The sequence below is a fragment of the Herpailurus yagouaroundi genome, unplaced genomic scaffold (genome assembly GCF_014898765.1).
Source record: "Herpailurus yagouaroundi ecotype Mexico unplaced genomic scaffold, PumYag 201, whole genome shotgun sequence".
Lineage (NCBI taxonomy): Eukaryota > Metazoa > Chordata > Mammalia > Carnivora > Felidae > Herpailurus > Herpailurus yagouaroundi.
This window is the reverse complement of record NW_024412432.1, coordinates 5,819,838-5,840,536: the sequence shown is the minus strand read 5'-3', so window position 1 is coordinate 5,840,536 and position 20,699 is coordinate 5,819,838. Positions and strand designations below refer to the sequence as shown.

General features: G+C 43.3%; 1 protein-coding gene across 5 annotated transcripts in view; it reads left to right on the top strand.

Moving 5' to 3' along the window:
- The window catches only part of NTRK2 (neurotrophic receptor tyrosine kinase 2), a 337,422-nt gene that overhangs the window by 16,055 nt on the left and 300,668 nt on the right, over window positions 1–20,699 (top strand). For all 5 annotated transcript variants that reach the window (XM_040450286.1, XM_040450285.1, XM_040450287.1 and 2 more), the window contains exons 5-7: window positions 14,660–14,734; window positions 14,849–14,920; window positions 19,876–19,944. In XM_040450286.1, coding sequence (XP_040306220.1) covers window positions 14,660–14,734; window positions 14,849–14,920; window positions 19,876–19,944 — 216 coding nt within the window. The remainder of the gene's footprint in view (window positions 1–14,659; window positions 14,735–14,848; window positions 14,921–19,875; window positions 19,945–20,699) is intronic.

The window sequence follows — 20,699 nt, the reverse complement described above, 5'->3', positions numbered from 1 at the left end:
GGCTAATCCTGTGAATGTTTCGTGGGGCTTCCTTTATATTTATGATAATTAACACTATCAGGCATCTTGAAATTTTGATAGTTGTTTGCAAAACTGGTCATAAAACAACTGATAGACATATGAGATTGGGAGGCTTTTAAAAATAGACTGGAGAAGTATATAGGTGAACAGATTGTGTTGAATAATCCAAAAAGATAATTCCCCCTTGAGATAAATAACATCCATTTATTTATGTTTACACGATGCAGTATGTTCATAATATACATACAAATGAAAATAGTTTAGACTCCGTGTGTATTTTGAAAGTTAAATTTTTAAAAAGGAGTGAGCATTATGGAACCCACACATAATGTTTAACTCTCATGAGAAATGTCTCAGTTTTGGTTGAGTCACTGGCTCTGCTGCTAAGCCTGGGTGACCCTCTAGGATTTCACTTACTAGCCATTTCATTTATTCTTTCCTGAAATTGCTCTCTCACCCATCAAGAATGTCTTCTGGTGCATTCAGGGCACTCCTGGGCTTTGATTTCCCTCAGTCTACCTTGGAATCTATCTTTCCTTTCCTTTCATTGTATCTTATATCTGTGTACAGCTCAGGGGACAATAGATATCCTGTTGACAGAGTCATCTTTTCCCAAGGATGGCTGGACAGGAGGTCAACATTGAACTCTTTGTACGTACATGTGTTGATTGGCTGATCAACTCATTCATTTATTTAGTCAATTAGTCAGTCAACAAATAGATTTTGAACATGTCCTCCCCACCAGGCATTTTTCTGGGTCTTGGATAACAAGACTTAAGCCAGCTGCTTCTATTTATATGGCCCATTGAAAGGCATTAGTGGGGGTCCTCAGTCTGGTCACCCCCTTCCTTCTTTCTTGAAGCCCTGTAGGCAGTCTAGCCTCCATGTCAGAACTCCATCTACACCAGCACAGACAGCAGCCTCGGACCTCCCCCTAGCCACACACTGCTGTGCCTAGGGTTGTGCACACCATCAGGAGGACAGTCCTGTGGAAAAGGCCTGCACAGGCTTTGGGAGTAGATTCAGGGTCTTTGGGTAGGGAATTCCAGAATCCTACTGAGTCAGCAAGGAAAGGCGTAGGAGCATCCTGTAGACTCACTGCCTCATATGGAGGAAGTTGGACTGGAGGGACCACCAGAGAGAGGACCACTAACGTGCCTGGACACTGCCCAGAGCTAACGGAAAGTGCCGGCTGGGCCTCTGCCTTGAGTGTCTGAGCTCTGCATCAGCGTAGGTTTGGGCTGTGGTGATGGTCTGGAATAGAGGAGGCGCAGTGCTTATGCCTTGGGGCTGTGTAGCGGGGTAGGCAGGCTATCCAGACAGCTCTTCTCACTGCTGTGCTCCCTCTCTTCAGGGAAGTTCTCCAGCACCGAGCTCCATGTTTCCAGTAAGCACAGCACATAGAGATCCCCTGCCCCCTGACCATATTATAAGCATTGTGCTATCACAGACCCAGACAGACCAGGAGTGCACAGATCTGTCCCTGGCAGTTAATGGGGATTGCTAAATGCCAGTAGCTATCCGTTTCCACCTTTCTTTCCCATACGGAGTTTTTTTAATTTCCCCTGAAAGGTCTAAATCTGAATGTAGTGTTCGAAGAATCAGCTCATTATGGCTGAATTATTATTATTATTATTATTATTATTATTATTATTATTATTTAGTGGAACCCTAGGAAGATCCTGGGATTCTGAAAACTATGTCTAAAATGTTCCTTTCCTCATTATTTCTTTTCGTGAATTGAAAAATCACTGAATATGTCTATTGCCGTGTGTATAGGAGGAAAGACAAATTAATGTTTCATTTTCTTTGGGTGTTGGTGTAGGGGAGGGATGCTGGTTGGGAGGCTGGATAGCTTGGTGGGTTGAGACCCCCGCCCTGTGAAGCTGATCTGCCCCTGCTACTTTGGATAATTTACTAAAGCTTTGTCTCAGTTTTCCCATCTGTAAAAGGGGACAATAATAGAATATCTCTCATCAGATTTCTGTGAAGTTAAAATGAGCAGACGCATGTAAAAGGTTCATACCAGTGCCTAACACATAGTAAGAGCTTGGCTATTAGTTTTTATTTGGCGTGGCTATGCTGGATTGTGTTCTGAAGGAGAGTAAACTCTGTAGGGCTGGGGGCCGTAGGAAAATCTGCCCTGGCGGGGTGGGGGTGGGGGGGAACTGGGCAGGCACTGGGGTTAAGAGGGCAGAGGTGAAAGGGCGTTGGTTCCCTTTTGCTTGTTTGCTATTACTCTCCTGTGTGGGACCTGGCGCACTCAGCTGATTGAGACATTGACCATTTGTGTGCGGAGCAATCCCTGGTCAGTTTTAGCCACAGGTCATTCAGGTCATGGTCTTTGTTCTGCAACTTTGTTTTGTTGCAGAGTCTTGGTCCATTTTATGTATTAGGCTGTTTGTAACAGGCCCCCTGGAGTCTGGAGGTTATCAGTTAGTTTGTAATTCGTTTTCTCTTTTAACTGTCTCTCTTATTCTTTAATTGTAAAGCCTTTACAAAACGTCTTTTGAAAACTTGTGGTGAAATCCACCTAACGTGAAATTTACTATGGTAACCATTTTTTGACAGGTATATTTCAGTGGCATAAGTTCATTCGCAAGGTTGCACAACCATTACCCTGCCCATCTCCGAAACCCTTTTCTTTTGCAAAACTGTAACTCTGTACCCATTAAACAAACTCCCACCCCGCCACCCCCCCCCCCGGCCCCCGCAGCTCCAGGCAACCTCCTTTGTGCTTTGGTCTCTTGTGAATTTGTCTACCGTAGGTACCTCAGAAATATCCATCCTTTCGAATGGTGATACCATCCTTGGATTAAAGTTTTTATGAGAGATTTGTTTGGGATTTTTAGATGCACTCACACTTCCTTTCTGCAAAATAGCTTCTCTTTATTGCCGCCTTACACAGCCACTTATGACTGGGATCCCTTTTCAGAAAAGCAGCATCTTTGTAGTTTCACTCCAAAGAAAGTAATCTCTAACCTTCTATAAAAATGGACTAAAGGTTAACATGTGAAGTGAAACTAGTGAAGATAAAATTGGAAGTGTTGCTCTCCTTACTCCCACAGCCTATAAATGTTGGATGAAAAATTGTGCCAAAATCAAAACAGACCTTCACACAGAGATCCTAAAATTTTACCACTTGAAACATTCTCTTTTCTTGATGTTATGCCTGATGCTCATTTTTCTCGGTGCCGTGCTTGATGTGTCCTAAAGCTGGAGCAGTAATATTAGTTCCAAAAATGCTCTTCGTATGGCATGATTTGACCTGACCCGAGGCCAAGAGCTTTCAGAACTGTGTTCTGTTGTGATTAGTGCTGACTTGAACACTTCTTAAAATTCTTAAGGCCTGGGCTAATCACTGGAAGTTCTTCTTCACGAGTCATAAATGAAACATTGGTTGGCCCGGAATAACTGGGAAAGAAAAAAAGACATTTTTTTTTTTTTTTTTTTTTAATACAAGATAATTTATGTGTTGGATTGGAGTTGCAGGAAGATTTTGTGAACAGTCATTCTGAAACCTAAAAACAACCCGGGAGGCAATTATTTACTAATTGATCTCTTGAAATGACTCTATGGTAATTGTGTAAGTCTTGTCCTATTGGTCCTAGTGGCCACCTGATTTGCAGTAAACGAAATTTTACAAATATCACAATTATTCACTTTGTCATCAGTAGTTGAATAACCGGCGATAATTATTTTACACCGTAAGGACAATAAGGTAAAAATGAGAGGGAGGGGATAAAGAGTGAAAATAGGGGCTGGGACTCCCAACTAACTCAAATGGTTGACATGGTTGCCGTAGCCGAGTGCAACGTTTGTTCTCAGCTTCCTGTCTGTGAAAGGAGAAGCTCATTATTGGTAAAGAGAATGCCTACTAATTCCACAGGAACATAGCTTTGTCTGGCACTATGTCCTGAAAGGAATTTCTTTTGCAAGGACAATGAATGATGTGATTTGCAGCTATTATGAAAAATGCATCAGTAGATTTCATTTTCTCCTTACTGAGGAAGCCAGTGGCGGTTGGGGGGGGGGGAGCTGGAGGTGACAAGGGCATAATTCTGCAAGGAAGCTAACGTGGCCCGCCAATTTAATATGCCAGTGCTGTAATTATAAAACTGATACAATGCAAGAGCTCAGTCTCCATCCCCAGTACCCTTTGCTGAACCAGGCTTTGCTAGAAGCTGGATTGCAGATGATTTGAAGTTGTCCCCTCTGACCAGAGCCTGGAGAATTTTAATCTCTGGTACTGGTTAAGGCCAGATCCATTCTCTTTGGAAACCAGACAAACAGATGGTGGGGCTGACATCCTTTTACAGACGGAGCAGCCTGGCCTACGTGCTCATCCAGGTGGAAGCCACCCTGTCCGTGGATGAAGATGAGCTGGGGAGGTACCAGCAGGCACATCCAGGCCTGCCAGGGAACTAGCCCTTTGAAGGCCCCAGAACGTGGTTAGCTCCATTGAGACCTCAGAATTCCTCCCACAGAGCACAGCAGAGATGGTTTTAGTCGAGAAGTTGTTAGGAGCAGGTGTGACCAGAAGGCTTCCCAGCCAGAGGACAAGTCCGCTCAGGGTCCTGGGGTGCCCCCATCCCCAAGGGGGATGGCTCCTTGAGGGTTTGCCAGGATGAATTAGCTGCAGAGTGCAGCCCAGGCCCCCCGGTGAGCTGACTCGAGGGTCTGGTGGTTTCACATTGGCCGACGTTAGACGTTACCCACCCCCTAAAAAATTTTAGCTTAACTATCACTTAAGCCTCTTTCTGGCTATTGGACCATATCCATCCTGGGGCTCTTCATTTAATATGGTGACACTATGTCACCGTACCCGTTTAGTTACTTGTCTTTCCATTTACTGTGGTACGTTGATGTGACTACTCCAGAGCTCTGAGACCCAATGGGGAATATACATTAGAAATTAAATTAGTTGGAAGGAAAAAAAAATATATATATGGAAAAAACACATCCTTTGCTTCTCCTGGGGATTGTATTTACCACTCTACCAAGTATAAAATCATACGTGGCTATGTTTGTATCCATTTTAGTTTTTAACAACAGAGGAAGTTTCTAAAGCTTCCAGAATAGGTAGAAGTAACTCTTTTTAAAAAGTGAGGTACTTCTATTGTGGCCTCTGTGTCATGTTATTTGATGAGACTCCTTGTAGGGATGTCTAAGCGTGGAGATGCCCTGTCAATGCAGGAGAGCAGTTGGAGCCCTGACATCTCAGTGGAGACTACAAGCAAGAATGAAGTCAGGTGTCATATGATCTTTCCACAGGCCAGTGAAATTGCCAAGATCAGTTGGGAATGTGACCGACTGGACATGTGCCCCAAACCTCCAGGGACAGTGTTCCTCAGCTCGTCTTGACTGTTGCCAGGAAGAAATGCTAGTCCAGTTTGGCAGACCTTCAGCTTTGTTTCTGTTTTTTTTTTGTTTTTTTTTTTTGTTTTTTTTTTTTTAAGAGAATGTGGAAATTCAGAATTGTAAAATGGGAAATCTTCCCTTTTTGCAAAGTTGGTGGCTGATAAGAAAAGTAAAAAAAATTAGGGACCCTGTGTTGACTGGATATAGATCTAGACCACATGCAATTGTTGTGACTTCTGGTCAGCTTATAAGGCTTACGTGTCACGTAATTTGTAGGCGGGGGTCCAGTCCTGAGACTATGTGGAAGGCTATGCTAATGAGTCCAGTGTTTTCTGGGGAGAAGATCAATATATTTTATAGAGAAAGCCAACTCTAAGGTTTTTTTTTTTCATAATCAACTTTTCTGGTCATAAATTGTGGTGTTCCTTGTCGGTAACCACCTTGTTGACAGAGGAATAGATGAGGAAAATGCTGTAGAGATACTCTGAGAGAAACTCAGACTGTAATTTTTTTCTTCATCATATTTTGCTGCAGTTTTCTTATAATGTGTGTGCTGAAGGGAGCTGAGACCTTACCAACTCCAAATGTCCTCTTCCACAGGCGTGGGCACTGGAGGCAGGGTGAGCTTAAGGAGCCGGTTAGTGACCTGGCCACGCCTTGAACCTCAGTCTTCTGCTCATTGTTACTCGTAACTAGCATTAATCGAAGTCCCCATATGGGACCTCAGATGCCCTCACTGGATGGGGTGTCCTAATTTCCCCAACATCCTGACAGACAAGGAGGCTGAAGAGTAGGGACTTGCCCCAGGTCGTAGAGCTCGTAAGAGATGAAGCTAGCGGGGTGTGTTTATCCCTCATACCACACCACTTATTATTTTCCAGGCACTTGAATTATTAAATTCCCAGGGCAGTTGGGCTATTCTAGGAAACTGCAGTTCTCAGAGCTTGGCATTGTGGAAGAATCTGAAGATTTTTCATGTATCTCCTGTTACAGCTCTGTATGCATACAGGGCAGGAGAGCATCCTGTAAAATGTCCTCATTCCTTTCCATTGACTATTGTTTTTAGGTCAGGGTTATCTGGGAAGGTGCACTTTGTAGAAATGGTTTCTGTAGAAACTGTTCTGTACCAAGGGTGCTGGATTTACACGTCCAAGTCCTAATGGTGTGGTTTAGTGGCCGTGAGCTCGGAGTCCAGAGGTGGGTAGGTCCGGGTTCCCATCCTGTTTTGGCAGCAGTGTGACCTTGGCGAAGGGACCTGGAATGGTTTTGCCTCGGTTTCCTCTTCTGAAAAGTGGACGCAATCATGGTGCTTTCCTGGTAGCGTTGCTGTGTTAAGGGGTACCCTTAATCCTTGGGTACCCCAGTGCCTGGCACATGGCACTCTACCCGAGGGAATTACTGATGCTCCTTCTATGACCATGGCCAAGAAGAAGCTGGAAGTGCTAATACCAAACAGTGTGCACTAGTAGGCCATTCGAATTCGGGTTTGGAGCGTGCTCATTTGGTGTTCTCTGCATTCATGTCTTCGCAGTTGGGGTGATGCACCCTCTCATAAGAATGGACCAATCCGTGGGTCTGTTCTCGTAAGAATAGATTAGGACAGTCCTATCTGGAGTCTTGCTCTGGTGCATCAGAGTATCATTTGCACCTGCTCAGGGATTGACTTTCAAAACTCTCAGCATTTTTGCTGAAAAATGGAAGCTGCCTAGCTGTGAGCCCGGGGAACCAGGGGCAGTATTTTTTACAGATTATGTTCCTTATGAAAAAAATCTTACAGCAGAGAGGATCCCATCAGAGTTGAAGTGCCCCACCAGCTGGAAGCCTGGGTGCGTATGGCAATCTCATGGGGGCAGTTTCAGTTCTACTTTTATTAGCTTATTTACTCACTTATTTGGTAGTGGTGGAGGGTGGCCAGCATAGCAGGAAGAGGTTGGGAAGAGTGGCCATTAGAAATATTCACTGCTGTTGCTATTTCTTTCTGATGTATTTATTGCCAGAGTACGGTTCAGGCAATAAAGTCCTGGCTATAGGGAAATTTCACTTTTGAGCAATACTGCTGTTAAGCTAATACACATGAAGGCAAGACGTGTTAAAAGCACTCTTTGTTACTCTGGAAGATTACCTGTAGAAATTATTTGATAGGCTGTTCAAGCCAACGTGAAATCTTTTAAAAGATAGGATGAGTACCTTTTCCAGGAACCTGTAATTCAGAAATGTTTCTGTGAATTTTCCCTAAAGTTATCTCTCCTCTCTTCTATTTCAAAAAACCTCACATAAGCTTCTTGTTAAGCATTAGGAGAGGAGATTCTTTACCTTCCAGAAAATGTCTGAGCGAAGGTCCTGGATGTCAAGTTGAGACTGGAGCAGCTTTGGTGGCAATACAGAGTAAAATGGCAAAGAGCACGGACTTTGCTTGTGTTCACGTTCTTTATCTTTTGACTTTCTGGTCATTCTTCAAGCCCTGACCTCCACCGAAGCCTCTGCTGACCTGCCCAATCACATCTTGTAGCCCCTTCCACTGTGCCCTCTCAGTGTGGGTGCCTGTGCTTCTGCATGGACCCTTCTTTCCCCTGCTCTCCAAATACTGTGGCAGCGGGCACTGTCCCCCAGGGAGCATCTCCTCCTTCAGGGTCAAGGACCATTGGATCTGAAGATTCTTGGAGGTCATTTCTAGTCTTAACATTCTTGAGCCTCAGGGGGTCAGTGGCAAATAAATGCTCATCTTCTGAGGGAAATTGGTTTTTGTCACTAAAAAAATTAGTTGGTTTGAATATGTTGTATGCTTGCAATCTAAATTTGCTTCTGGGTCGGACAATTTTTGCTTTCCAAGTTGGCTCTCTGCCCTCCTCTGTTGTTGTCTTCACTTTGTTTATTTTCTACACGGTCATTTCCTGTTATCACACATGTATCTGTGTCTGGTCTTTCCAATGGGATAATAACAACTCCAAGTGGAGGACCCGGGGATATGTTTGACTGCTTTAAGCCTGTGACATCCCGGAGCATCAGCTCTGTGCTAGGAAGTGGACAGGAAGTGACACGAAAAAGACCCTTCCCTCCAAGGAGTTTAACAGCCAGTGGGGGAGTCAGATAGGCTAAGAGAAAAATATGTGTGTGGGTGCAAAGAGAACCTTCATTCTAATTCTTAATTACAAAGTTAAGAAATACAATAAATGCTAAAAAATAAAGAAAAGAAAAAGAAATACTTGCCAACTGTTTGAATAAAAATGTTCTGATTGAGAAGAAAAAACCCTTTTGGTGTTGCCCAGGAATCAAGCAGTATTCCAGATAATGGAGGGTCCCAGAATCGATTTGGGTGAATTCACTGAGAAGCCCCTTGAATATGTGATTCAGCTTTTAGGACAATAGATAGTGATTCTGGGATGTAGCAAAAGTGAAGAGCAACAATTAAAACAACCTTCGTAATATGAAGTAGATGTACATTAATATGTACATAATATGTAGATATAAGAAAGTACATAATATGTAGATGCAAGAAAGAAGGAAGGCATATTTGGGCAAAACAGGAGGGTTGAAGGCCAACGGTGGTTTCTAGACAGATCGCTGATGGAGGGGTGGGCCACAGGGGCTGGGAGGCCGAGTTGGTAAATGGAGAAGTTCTTAAGGAGTACCGAATTTAAGAAATCGAAACCCATCAAGTCCCTTCGTTACCATCCAAAGGCTGGGGACTTGCCTAAATAAAAGAGAATGAAGGCAGGGTCTGAAGGTTAGGGCCACAGAAGCTTAGTTTTCCACGAAGAAACAAAGCTCTGCTAAACTCACAAGAGATTCCATAGATGCTGGGACATGGGCTCAGGGGCAAGGTCTTATGCCTTAAAATCCCTGGGGCCTAACCTTTCCAGAACAGAGGTCAGAGGAGGTCAGAGATCAGAGGAGTTAGCAGTTTTTCGGGAGAGAAAGCTCCTGAGAAAGGCTTGTGCCAAAATGGGGGGCCTGCTTCACTGCTTCATGGGGAACAGAACCCCTCATGGAGATGTGCTTTCTTTTTTTTTAATATTTTTTTTTTCAACGTTTTTTATTTATTTTTGGGACAGAGAGAAACAGAGCATGAACGGGGGAGGGGCAGAGAGAGAGGGAGACACAGAATCGGAAACAGGCTCCAGGCTCTGAGCCATCAGCCCAGAGCCCGACGTGGGGCTCGAACTCACGGACCGCGAGATCGTGACCTGGCTGAAGTCGGACGCTTAACCGACTGCGCCACCCAGGCGCCCCGAGATGTGCTTTCTTAAGCAAAGTTGGACTCCGTCAAGCGCCCCTAGAGTTTCACGGCACTTTGACTCAAGAGATGGGAAAGCCTGGCCTGTAGGCACATCCTCCGTTTGTATGCTCTGGCCGGCGCTTTCTCTCTCCTTCCTAACCCTGGGTTGGTCTGAGCAGCTGCTGCTTTTCTGACGGGTCCAGTGAGTTGGGAGAACTCAAAAGGCCTGGTGTGGCCAGTATCCTGTGGGAGGCACATGGAGATCACCAGTAGGGGGCAGCCCAATGTCCTCCTTCATCTGCTGGCTGCTGTCCAGGGCTCTGGGGCAGGGAACAGAAGGCTTTCAGGCTGCTGGCCTTTTCTGTGGTCCAGGGACCCAGGAACTTGAGCCCGGGTGTATTTGACCACCTGATAACCCCGAAGTCCCCAGGTCCAGCTTCCCTGTAGTCACATCACTTGTATGGCTTTCTCTGTTTTTCCTTTCCTTCCTTCCTCCCTTCCTTCCTTCTTTCTGTTTTCTTCATCAATATATGTAGAAATATATTTCAAAAATGTATAATGACATAAAAATACTTTGTAACAGATATCCTTGACTGTGAGCATTAGGTGGTGTTGTTTTCTGTGTATTTTTTAAAGTTTACATAAATTGTTATATATGTACATATCCGTGTGCGACTTTGCTAATTTTGCCTTCTCACTTAGTGTGAGTATCTCTTTCTACTCACGAAGATCTGGTCCAATCCAACTTTAAACCTTATTTTTTTTGTTTGTTTCTTTTTAAAAAATTTAAAAAAGTTTTGGGGTGTCTGGGTGGCTCGGTAGTTAAGCATCTGGCACTTGATTTTGGCTCAGGTAACTATCTCCTGTTCTGTGAGTTTGGGCCCTGAATTGGGCTCTGTGCTGACAGTGCAGAGCCTGCTTGGGATTCTTTCTCTCTCCCTCCTTCTCTGCCCTTCCCCTGCTTGTGCACATACACACTCTCTCAAAATAAATAAATAAACTTAAGTTAAAAAAAAAATTAATTCCAGTGTAGTTAACATACTGTGTAATATTAATTTCGGGTGTACAATATAGTGATTCAAAACTTCATACATCACCCGGTGCACATCGCAGCAAGTGCACTCCTGAATCCCCATCACCTGTTTTCCCCATGCCCCACCCACTTCCCCTCTGGTTGTTTTCTGTTTCTTAATTGATGGACACTTGGCTTGTTTCTGATTTTGAGTTCTGACTGTATTACAGCGAATATTCTTGCAGATGTCTCTGTGTGTGGCTGTGTGCAAATTTCTTCCAGGTATACACCTGGAAATAGGATTACTGGGTTGTAAAGTGGGCTGATGTATCATCTTCCAGAATAAATTGCTCTTCAGGGCGGTTGTACCAATTCACACTCCCTCTGACAGTGTAAGAAAAATCCCCCACATCCTTAGAAATGCTTTATGTCGTCACCCTTGAAACACGTCCATTTAGTGGGAGAGGAGTGCTATGTCCTTGTTTTGATTTGAGTTCCTTGTGGGGTGAGCAGTTTGTCATCTGTTTCTTGGCCACTGAGGCTTCCCCTCTGTGAATTGTCTGATACTACCTGGGCTGGTTCCCATTCTAACCCTGAGATTCCTCACGGGGAGGAAGCTGAGGAGAGTTTCTTGAGGGCTAGAGTCGATGAGCGGTGTATAGCCAGTAGCTGTGTTGCGGTCATCTCGGCAGATGATGTCTTACAAAGGTTAGCTGTTGGCATCTGGTGGGCACTTAACCACCTTTTAATACAGCTCATCTGTTGGTTTTTCCATTCTGACTGGGAGAAATATTCCAGATTTATCCAAGGCATTCCTGCCTCCTACAGTGGAAGAGTATTCTCTAGTGTTCTCTAATGACCATTTTTTTTTTTTTAAATAATTTCACATGGTACTTTTGATGGTTTTCCACAAAATCTCCTGTCTGGTCTTAGATCGAAGAACTGTTATGCTTTGCTTAATGTCTGGCATATTTTCATCTCACAAACACTGAATTTACCACTGATGAAATTTATTTCCTTTTCTTTCTTTTCTTGAGTGTCAGTGACTGGAAAGCTTAGACTCACTTTTCTAACAAGCCCTTTTCTAATAAGCATATGCATTTTGAACCCTAATCCCTACCTCTGTTGATATCTCTGCCCTTGGGTTTTTTTTTTTTTTCCTTCTATGCCTTCCATTCTAATTTATACTAGCCCGTTGTATTTTACTGACTACAACCAGGGAGTTTATCAATTAAAAATCTGATGAGGGGCGCCTGGGTGGCGCAGTCGGTTAAGCGTCCGACTTCAGCCAGGTCACGATCTCACGGTCCGTGAGTTCGAGCCCCGCGTCGGGCTCTGGGCTGATGGCTCGGAGCCTGGAGCCTGTTTCCGATTCTGTGTCTCCCTCTCTCTCTGCCCCTCCCCCGTTCATGCTCTGTCTCTCTCTGTCCCAAAAATAAATAAACGTTGAAAAAAAAAATTGAAAAAAAATCTGATGAAAAATGAAATTGAAAAACACAAAGGCCATCGATAACTTTAAGAAAAGTTAAAGATAAATGCTTTGTGCCACAGATGTTGACTAAATACCTATTGCATGTTAGGCCCCTGTCATCAGCATGAGAGATACAGTGATGATGATCCCTCCAAGGGATGAAAAACTCGTAGATGATTTCAGAACAGTGACAGCACCATGCTAGCTCAGCTGTAAGACAGGAATAAGCTTCTCTGGAAGTCCTGGCTGTGACTGCAAAGGAAACCTGGCCCATGTTATCTGCCCTTTTTGCTGCCAGTTGCATGAAGGAAGCATTAATATTTAGGGGTCTCTGGAATAAAGTTCTTGCTGGGAGATAATTTAGAAGAAGGGGGGGTCACTGTGGTCTCTATTGAAAATGTTAGTTGAATAACTTAAATAATCAAAATTGTGATGATTTTGAAACATTTCATAAAAAATCTTGATGTTGAAAATTCTTTGAGCGTTAGGTTGGAGTCTGAGAAGTGTTTCCTCCTAGTGTAGTAGAACAAGAGAAGGGAATGAATCCTTCGTGCACACCTATTAAGTGCCAGGCCCTGGATATCAGGGAAAGCCAAGATCTTTGAGCAGAAGATGACTTTCTATCTTGGAGGTTGCTTTTTTATGAAACAGGGGACAATGTTAATGTGGGTCCTTTGAAAATTATTTTTCTTTGGTCCTTTTCTGTTCTCTCAGAGCATTTCCTTATTTTACTTTATTTCTAAAATTTATTTTCCAAAAATGGGCACCCCAACTCTTACCATATATCTTGATGTCCACTTTTCCTTCTTTGGACTGTGTAGAAGCAACTGACAGATGCTGTATCTTCTCCTGCATCGGTTACTATGTTTTTCATTTTACCTCATGTTAGTAAGATCAGGGCTGCATATTTATTTTCAGCGTCTTAATTGGAATATGTGACATATCTTAACTTTTTTTGAAAAAGAAAGGGGGCAGATCTATCCTGATACCGCTTCCTATAGTGCCTTTGGAACTCCAGTTCCAAATAGTGTTGCCCATCTATCCTTCTGTCCATCCATCCATATATCCATTCACCCATCTATCTACCCTTTACCCTTTGAACACCTACCGTGTGCAAGGTACTTTGTTATATGCTGTGGCGCATATTAAGAATTATAGAACAGGATCCAGCTGTCTTCAGAAAGGTTGTGACCTAAGAAAATATTCAGATAATTGTAGCACAAGGAAATTCTATGGTAGAGCAAGGAAATTCTATGGTGGTGGTTTTAATAGCTTTGTGTTTGTATTATAAGGGATTTTATTGGTTGCAAGTGACAGAAATTCAGATCAAACTAATGTTAGTGACATCTAACCTCACAGATGTCTGGTCCAAAGGCTCAAGTGGCATTTTTCAGGGTCTTCTCTCTTACTATATCTCAGAGCTCTTTTTTAAAAAAAATGTTTATTTATTTATTTATTTTGAGAGAGAGTACAAGCGAGTGAGTCAGGGAGGGGCAGAGAGAGAGGGGGAGAGAGAGAGAGTCCCAAGAGGCTCCACGCTCAGCATGGAGCCTGATGCAAGGGCTTGATCTCATCATGATCTTGAGATCATGACCTGAGCCGAAATCAAGACTTGGTTGCTTAACCTGAGCCACCCAGACGCCCCTCATAGCTCTTTTGTCCTTCTGTGTGTTGACTTCATTGTTAGACTGTCTCTTTCCTTGTGGCAGAAAAATTTCTCATGGAGGCCCTGGGCCAGTATAATCTTTCAACTATGATCCCAGAGGAAGAGTCTCTCTCTGTCCCAGCATTCATTTATTCAGTTCTAAGGAAAATTCTCATTGGTCTGCTTGAGGTCACACGCACATGTCTAAGCAATCATCATGGCCAAGGGGATAGAATTCTCTGTCCTGCCTGTCACCAGTTCACTCTTGCATTTGAGGGTCTGGCGGGTGGGGAAGAGGAGGGTTCCTACAGAGAGTGCCCTAGGGCCATGTGTTGGGGCTTTATGAAATGTGGTTCCCAAAAGGAGAAATTGGTCTTGCTACTGACAGATAGACAAAGGGGATCCTAGGCCAGGAAAAGAGAGAGTGGGGAGAAAGGAAGGGAGCAGAGAGGAAGGAGAACGGGGAGGAGAATCTGCTTCAGTGTTTTAGGAAGTAAAAAGGAGTGACTGGTTCTCTTGGCATGTGGGGAAAGATGTGATTTGTCTTGCGTGTGACGATGCCAGCATCCCTGTGGCTGTCACCATAAGGACGAAACACTTTTCAGAGGCAGCAGATACATGTCCAAATTATTTCCATCTCTCGACACAGGGGGTACCTTGAAAGGGGAGGCAGATTCGACTTGTGAGTTGAAAGAGTGATACAAGATTAAGAAAAAAATGAAACTTGGTGAATCTGTCATTGACCTTGAAACCTGATCAATCATGGTTTCTTAGCCACATTCAGTTTTTCTCCCTTTGTTGTATTTTAAGAAAAAGGGTGGGGCTGCGGTGGGTGGAGAGGGGTCGCCACCTTGGTGAGGCGGGATGAGGTTACCCATTCTTTCGTGTACTGTCTTCTGGGTGACTGGTTTTCACTCTCTGCTCTTTTTGCAGTTACATTGCCAATCAGAAAAGGTTGGAAATCATCAACGAAGATGATGTTGAAGCTTACGCAGGACTGAAAAATCTGTGAGTACTCAGGACTTGCATACCTTATGCTTGCATACCTATACCTTTTGTGTTACAGTCAGGCGCACATTCACCCATTCGTTCTAACGTACGTGCAACTGTGTGTTTTCTTAGGACAATTGTGGATTCTGGATTAAAATTTGTGGCTCATAAAGCGTTTCTGAAAAACAGCAACTTACAGCACATGTGAGTAAAGGTTGATGCTTTTGCTTCCCAGGACCCAATGCATATTTTTCCCCTCTGTTTTCTTCTTTTGCAACTATGAACTTCCTTTCTTAAAAGTTAGTATAGGTGTGACAATAGCTTAGAAATGTTAGCTTTGATTTTTGAGTAGCTTGAGAAAGGTACTTAGAACAGCCTGTGTATTCCCTTTCATGGATTTCTGGGCTGTTTCCATTTTAGATGGAGCAGTAGGCCAACAGCAGAGTCTGATGTGAAAACTATGTCCTGGTACAAGGTCCTTGATTCTTTTCCTGGGAATCATTACGTGTTCCCTGGAAGACATCAAACTAATGGAACTGAAAGAAACTGACTTGGCCTCGGCCTTTTTAGGGAACTAAAAATTGCCAGTGCCCCCCCGCCCACCCCCCCCCCCCCCCGCCGGAGATCCTCTTTTGAAAGTTCATTTTCTCAAAGCTATCTGTTATGATGGGTAAAAGCGGAGAAAAATCAATCATGGGACATGCCAAAGGCTCAGATAATTGCAAAACAGCAAGTGCCTCACTGAAGTCACGTTGATGCTTTGTCAACCGAGGTCAGATGGAAATAGGGACAATGGAAGCTCTCAGGTTCTCCGCCGTTAAGTCCTGTTAGAGGGTAGCATGCAATCCACAAGGGATGGCCTTCCTGAGAGGGTTCTTCATTGTTTTTCTTTTTTCTAAGTTTGTTTGTTTGTTTGTTTATTTATTTATTTTGAGAAAGAGAGAGAGAGTGAGAGTGAGGTAGAATGAGTGGAGAAGGGGTAGAGAGAGAGGGGGGAGAGAGAGAATCCCAAGCAGGGCCATGGGGCTCGATCTCACAAACCATGAGATCATGATCTGAGTCGAAGGAAGAGCCAGACGCTTAACTGACTAAGCCACGCAGGCGCCTGGAGAGGTTTCTTCATTCAGCAGAGGATCACCTCCCCCTAAGCTCAGGTTGGTGCTCCCTGTGCCCCGAGTGTTAAGGGGAGTGAGTGTCTGCTGGAGGAATTCGTTGGCCGGCATTCTTTGGTCTTTTTGTGCTTTGCAGATTCTCTGCGACCGTGCTTTTGTGTCTCATCATCTACAGCTTACCTATGGAACTCTCTCCCATGATATCTCGCTTGGTTTTTCTGACAATCGGTAGGGAAGATCTTTTTGGTTCCTGTTCATGGACATGAAATCACACTGAGGAAGTTCTAGGATTTTCTCCAGCCCACAGGATGGACAGTGACAGAATTGTGACTCCAGGACTCACCCTGACCGTGCTCCTACAACAAGAGCACAGGAAATAAAATTTCTACCATCCGTATAATTAGAGAATCAGCCTTCTTAGGATATTTTTCCTCTTTCTTTCCTTGAAGAGAACAGTTCCCCAACTGATTTCCATACCAGTTACAAAAGAAATCATTCTTTAGCAGCAGATTGCCTGGACACTCCCCGGAGATTTGTGGGTTTTATGAAAAACATGAATTTCGTAAAGCCAGTATCATGACTTCATATTTTATAGGTGGCGTTAATGATGAAGTCGATTTGAAAATAAAGTCTGTAGAACTAAGATATACAACATTCAGCAAAAATGTGGTACAACTCCAAGGAACTTGATTAACACATTTCACTTAAATGCCTTTTTGGCATCATCTCTGTGGTTGGGTTGCCTGCACAAATCTGATGTCTGCATAGGTCTCGAGAGCAAAAACGAGAGAACTTGGACAGAAACAAAAGTCAAAATGCTCCAAAGCCATCACTTAAATGTAATTAATGACTTCAGGGGCTTAAGTTCTGGTATTTACAGCTGACACTACACCTGGATTACTCTCTCAGCCACATTTTATTTTCACCCCATCACTTCCCCTAATGATGTGATTTGGGCATTGGGCTACGGTTAATTGCAGTTTTAGTAATAAACTTATTTATTGATGAGGGGATTTAATCGCAAGAGGGCTTACTCTACCTCTTCTACTTTCTCTGCTTGCCTGTTGCATGCCATTTTTACGAAAACCAAAGCCACTTGATGTATGTTTTCAGGGTGATTATATGGTAGAACAATTTGAATGGCATTCTATGTGCTGCAGACAGCTTCTCTAAAACCAGCTATCTATCCCTGTTTCCCAAAGACGTGTCCTTTGAGAGCAGAAAACCAAAGAGATGGACATATCTTATATAGTATCTTTATTTTTTTTTTAAATTTTTTTTTCAACGTTTTTTATTTATTTTTGGGACAGAGAGAGACAGAGCATGAACGGGGGAGGGGCAGAGAGAGAGGGAGACACAGAATTGGAAACAGGCTCCAGGCTACGAGCCATCAGCCCAGAGCCTGACGCGGGGCTCGAACTCACGGACCGTGAGATTGTGACCTGGCTGAAGTCGGACGCTTAACCGACTGCGCCACCCAGGCGCCCCTATAGTATCTTTAAAAGGCAGTAGCCAGGAAGCCAAGTCACTGGTGAAGCTGCAAAAACTCCCTTGCCATTTGTAGGCACGGTCAGGTATTAAGAGAGAATGAAGTTAGACAATATTCAGACATTCGGTGATGCCGGGAAGCTTCGTATACAGTGTTCATGGATGAGAGAGGCTCCTACTCACCCAAATATTAAATTCACTGGTTGGCTTTGAGAATGGCAGGGAGGGAGGAGGAAGCAAATGAGGTGTCTGCCTTTGCAGACCTCAGTCCCAACCTGTCCTTATGACTGAGGACTCAGGCACTGCCTTGTTTTATCTGATTTTCTGCGATTTCTCTGAATATAACCTTGGGTACCAGGGAGCTGAGAACGAAACGCATTTCTCTTTACTCCAGGGATATACCGATTATCTCTGAGTCTCCCCAACAACGTAAAAATGTACACAAGAGCAATCTATTTGACTTCGGGTTTTAGGGGGGTTCAGATTGGATCCTGTCTCACCACCCCTCCCTCTGCCCTGGGCATATGCAGCATCATGTGGTGACTGTCCGCAGCCTCTATGACCGGTCACTGAGTTTATTTCTTGGTGCCTTTAATTCCTCCCCAGCCTCTGAGAACCCAGGGGTTGTGAGAAAAGACAGCCTGTGTATTTTCCAGGGACTTTGCCGAGGTGCTAATTAGCTCCTTCGCAATGTTCTGTCATCAAACAGTAAGAGGATTGTTGATTTTTTTCCCTCCCCTCCTCCTCTTTTTTGGCTTTTGCCTCAATAATAAGTATGGTTCATAAAACTCATCTTGTTCTTTGGCGTATGACCCCACTCTGGGCTGTGCTGCTGGCAGCCCGACAGGGCCAGCTGCTCCCGGTGCTGTCTTTGTAGCTGACCGAGACCTTGACCATAGTGTCCTCTTTCTCTGCTCCCCGCTCTCCTGGTTCTTGGGAAGAAGAGTCATGGATGTGTTTGTTTGCTTGCTTGTTTTTTGTTTGTTGCTGTTTTGTTTTTCCTTCAGAGGGTAGGGATTTCTGAAGATGGAAACATTTGTGTCTCAAAGACTGGAGAGAACACAGACAGACTGACTTCTCAGTGTATGATACTTCAGGGAAACTCATTCTTAATTCACGTTCCAAAAGAAAAGAGAAAAAGATGTATGTGGGCACATTTTACAACTTCCCGGTGAATTATTTTTTTCATGTGGGTGAGCACTTTACACACAGTATAAAGACAGAAGAAGTAAGCATAGGAAGAAGAGGGAACCCTGTGTAGGTAGGGGTTTGGATGAGTGGAAATCTCAATATAGAACGAAGTCGGGAGAGGACACACGCATTCTTGAAACAGGAGACCCTGAAGCGGTGTTTTCTGTATTCCTTCAATTGACCAGCGTTGGCTCTATACATTAGCTCCTGGGTTAGAAGCCCTCTGTGAAGGTGGCTGGGCAGACATAGCAGGATGTCTGGTCAACCGATGATTTTGTTGGGCTGACACAGTAGTCTAGCCTCAGGTAAAGGGTCGGGACAACTGTCACCCTCAGGTCCCTTGTTCTTACCTCTCAGCCCAGCGATTCCTTTCCTGAGCAGGAAACAGATACTGAAAGCCTCGTTGTAATTTGTTGGGGGCTTGGCTGTTTTTGTAAAAGTTGATGTTTATTTTACATTCCTGTTAGTTATTAGGCACATGTCTGGAGACCCAAGCATTAGACACTTTTTAAATAAATTCAACCAGTAAGCAAATCCACAGAGCGAGTCAGTTGCTGGGATTATGGCTCTGAATTTCCCCACTCAGGGCCTCATGGCACTGATCGCTGTAAACGGAAACTCCTGCCATTGAGTGAAATTACATATTTGGAATACGTCAATAAATTCATTAGTATTTATGACTTGGTTTCATGGACTTCTCATTGTCTGGTTGGTCCAAATCTTAAAATGATGTGGTGCTAGAATAGTGTCAGATGAAATCTAACATATTCCTTGTTATGTGATTTTTTTTGTTACTGTCCTTATCTTGGAATTATCAGGTTATTTAGAAATCATGTATAAACAATCAGCAGAGTTAATCAATCAATCAGAGTTTATCAGTGTGTATTCTTTCCTATAAGGATGTGTTAATTTCAGTTAAATATTTATGTGTGTTGTAATTTCAAAATACTCATGATGCTGTTTAATTTTAAAGTATCTTTTCCCCTAGTGAGTTTCATGGTTTTAAATCAAATTAAGTTTACTCCTCCTATTAATTGTTTAAGAGGTCAGAGATCTCTAGGAAGCGTATAACTTGGCTCTGAATCAGCATATGAAAAATAAACTTTTTGTTAAGAAAGAGATTAAAAAGACGCATTGGAAAGTATTCCCATCCTTCTCCTCCCCTTATGAACAAGAATTATAGGAGACGCAGGAAAATTTAAATTGTCATTCCAGATGGAAGAAAGAGATTATGGTTGAACCATGGTCAAATGAACCATGGTTAAATGAAATTATATTTTGAAAAACACATATGTTTTTCAACTTGCATATTTTATTCTTGAGATGTAACGTTTCAAATTCACATTTAATGTTTTTGGTATCTTTCAGCAATTTTACCCGAAATAAACTGACCAGCTTGTCTAGGAAACATTTTCGTCACCTTGATTTGTCTGAACTGTAAGTAATGATTATTGTGTGTCATTTGGTAACAGTTTCAGGGGAGAGAGTAATTAAGTATTTTTTTTTTTTTTAATGAGTGATGCTGCAGATGCATTTTTATATCAAAATTCTTGAGAAAACGATTTCTCAGGTTTTGGCCACTTGTGTTTTTATTCCCTCATAAAAAACATGATTCAGTAACAAATTAACCCAGCAATCTCAATAGTAAGGTATCATTTATGATGAGTTTAAATGTTTTTACATAAAGATTTGTTTCCTAAAGGAGGGAAAACAGAAAAAGATGAGAGTGGGCGGGCGGGGGATGCTTTGTGTCATAATGGCGACATGTTTGGTTCTTGTTATGTCCAGGACCTAATGGCAAGCAAACCCATCCAAGGGGGAAATAGCCATGGGCACAACATTCTCCAGCTTTTATCCGCGACCACAGTGCCCGCTGGTGTTTAGTGAACGTTGGTGGAGAGGTCGTTCTTTGCCCTCCCTGCCCATCCTTTGACATTGCCTTCTAGGTCTGCTACTGCACTCAGTATATACCCTTATTCTCTAATTTCCTTGGCTGTAAAATGATAGGAAAAAGATTGTAATGTGTTGATGTCTACTGGCCGGCATTTCCAGGTGTGGTCAATTCTTGTGTTATCACCATGAAACACATATAAACTGTTGACATTCCTATGGGGAGGTTGCCGAGAACATCCCAAAGCAGAGGCTCTGTGTGTCAGAGGTGTGGTTGCCGGATGGACGAGGCCTTTGAATCC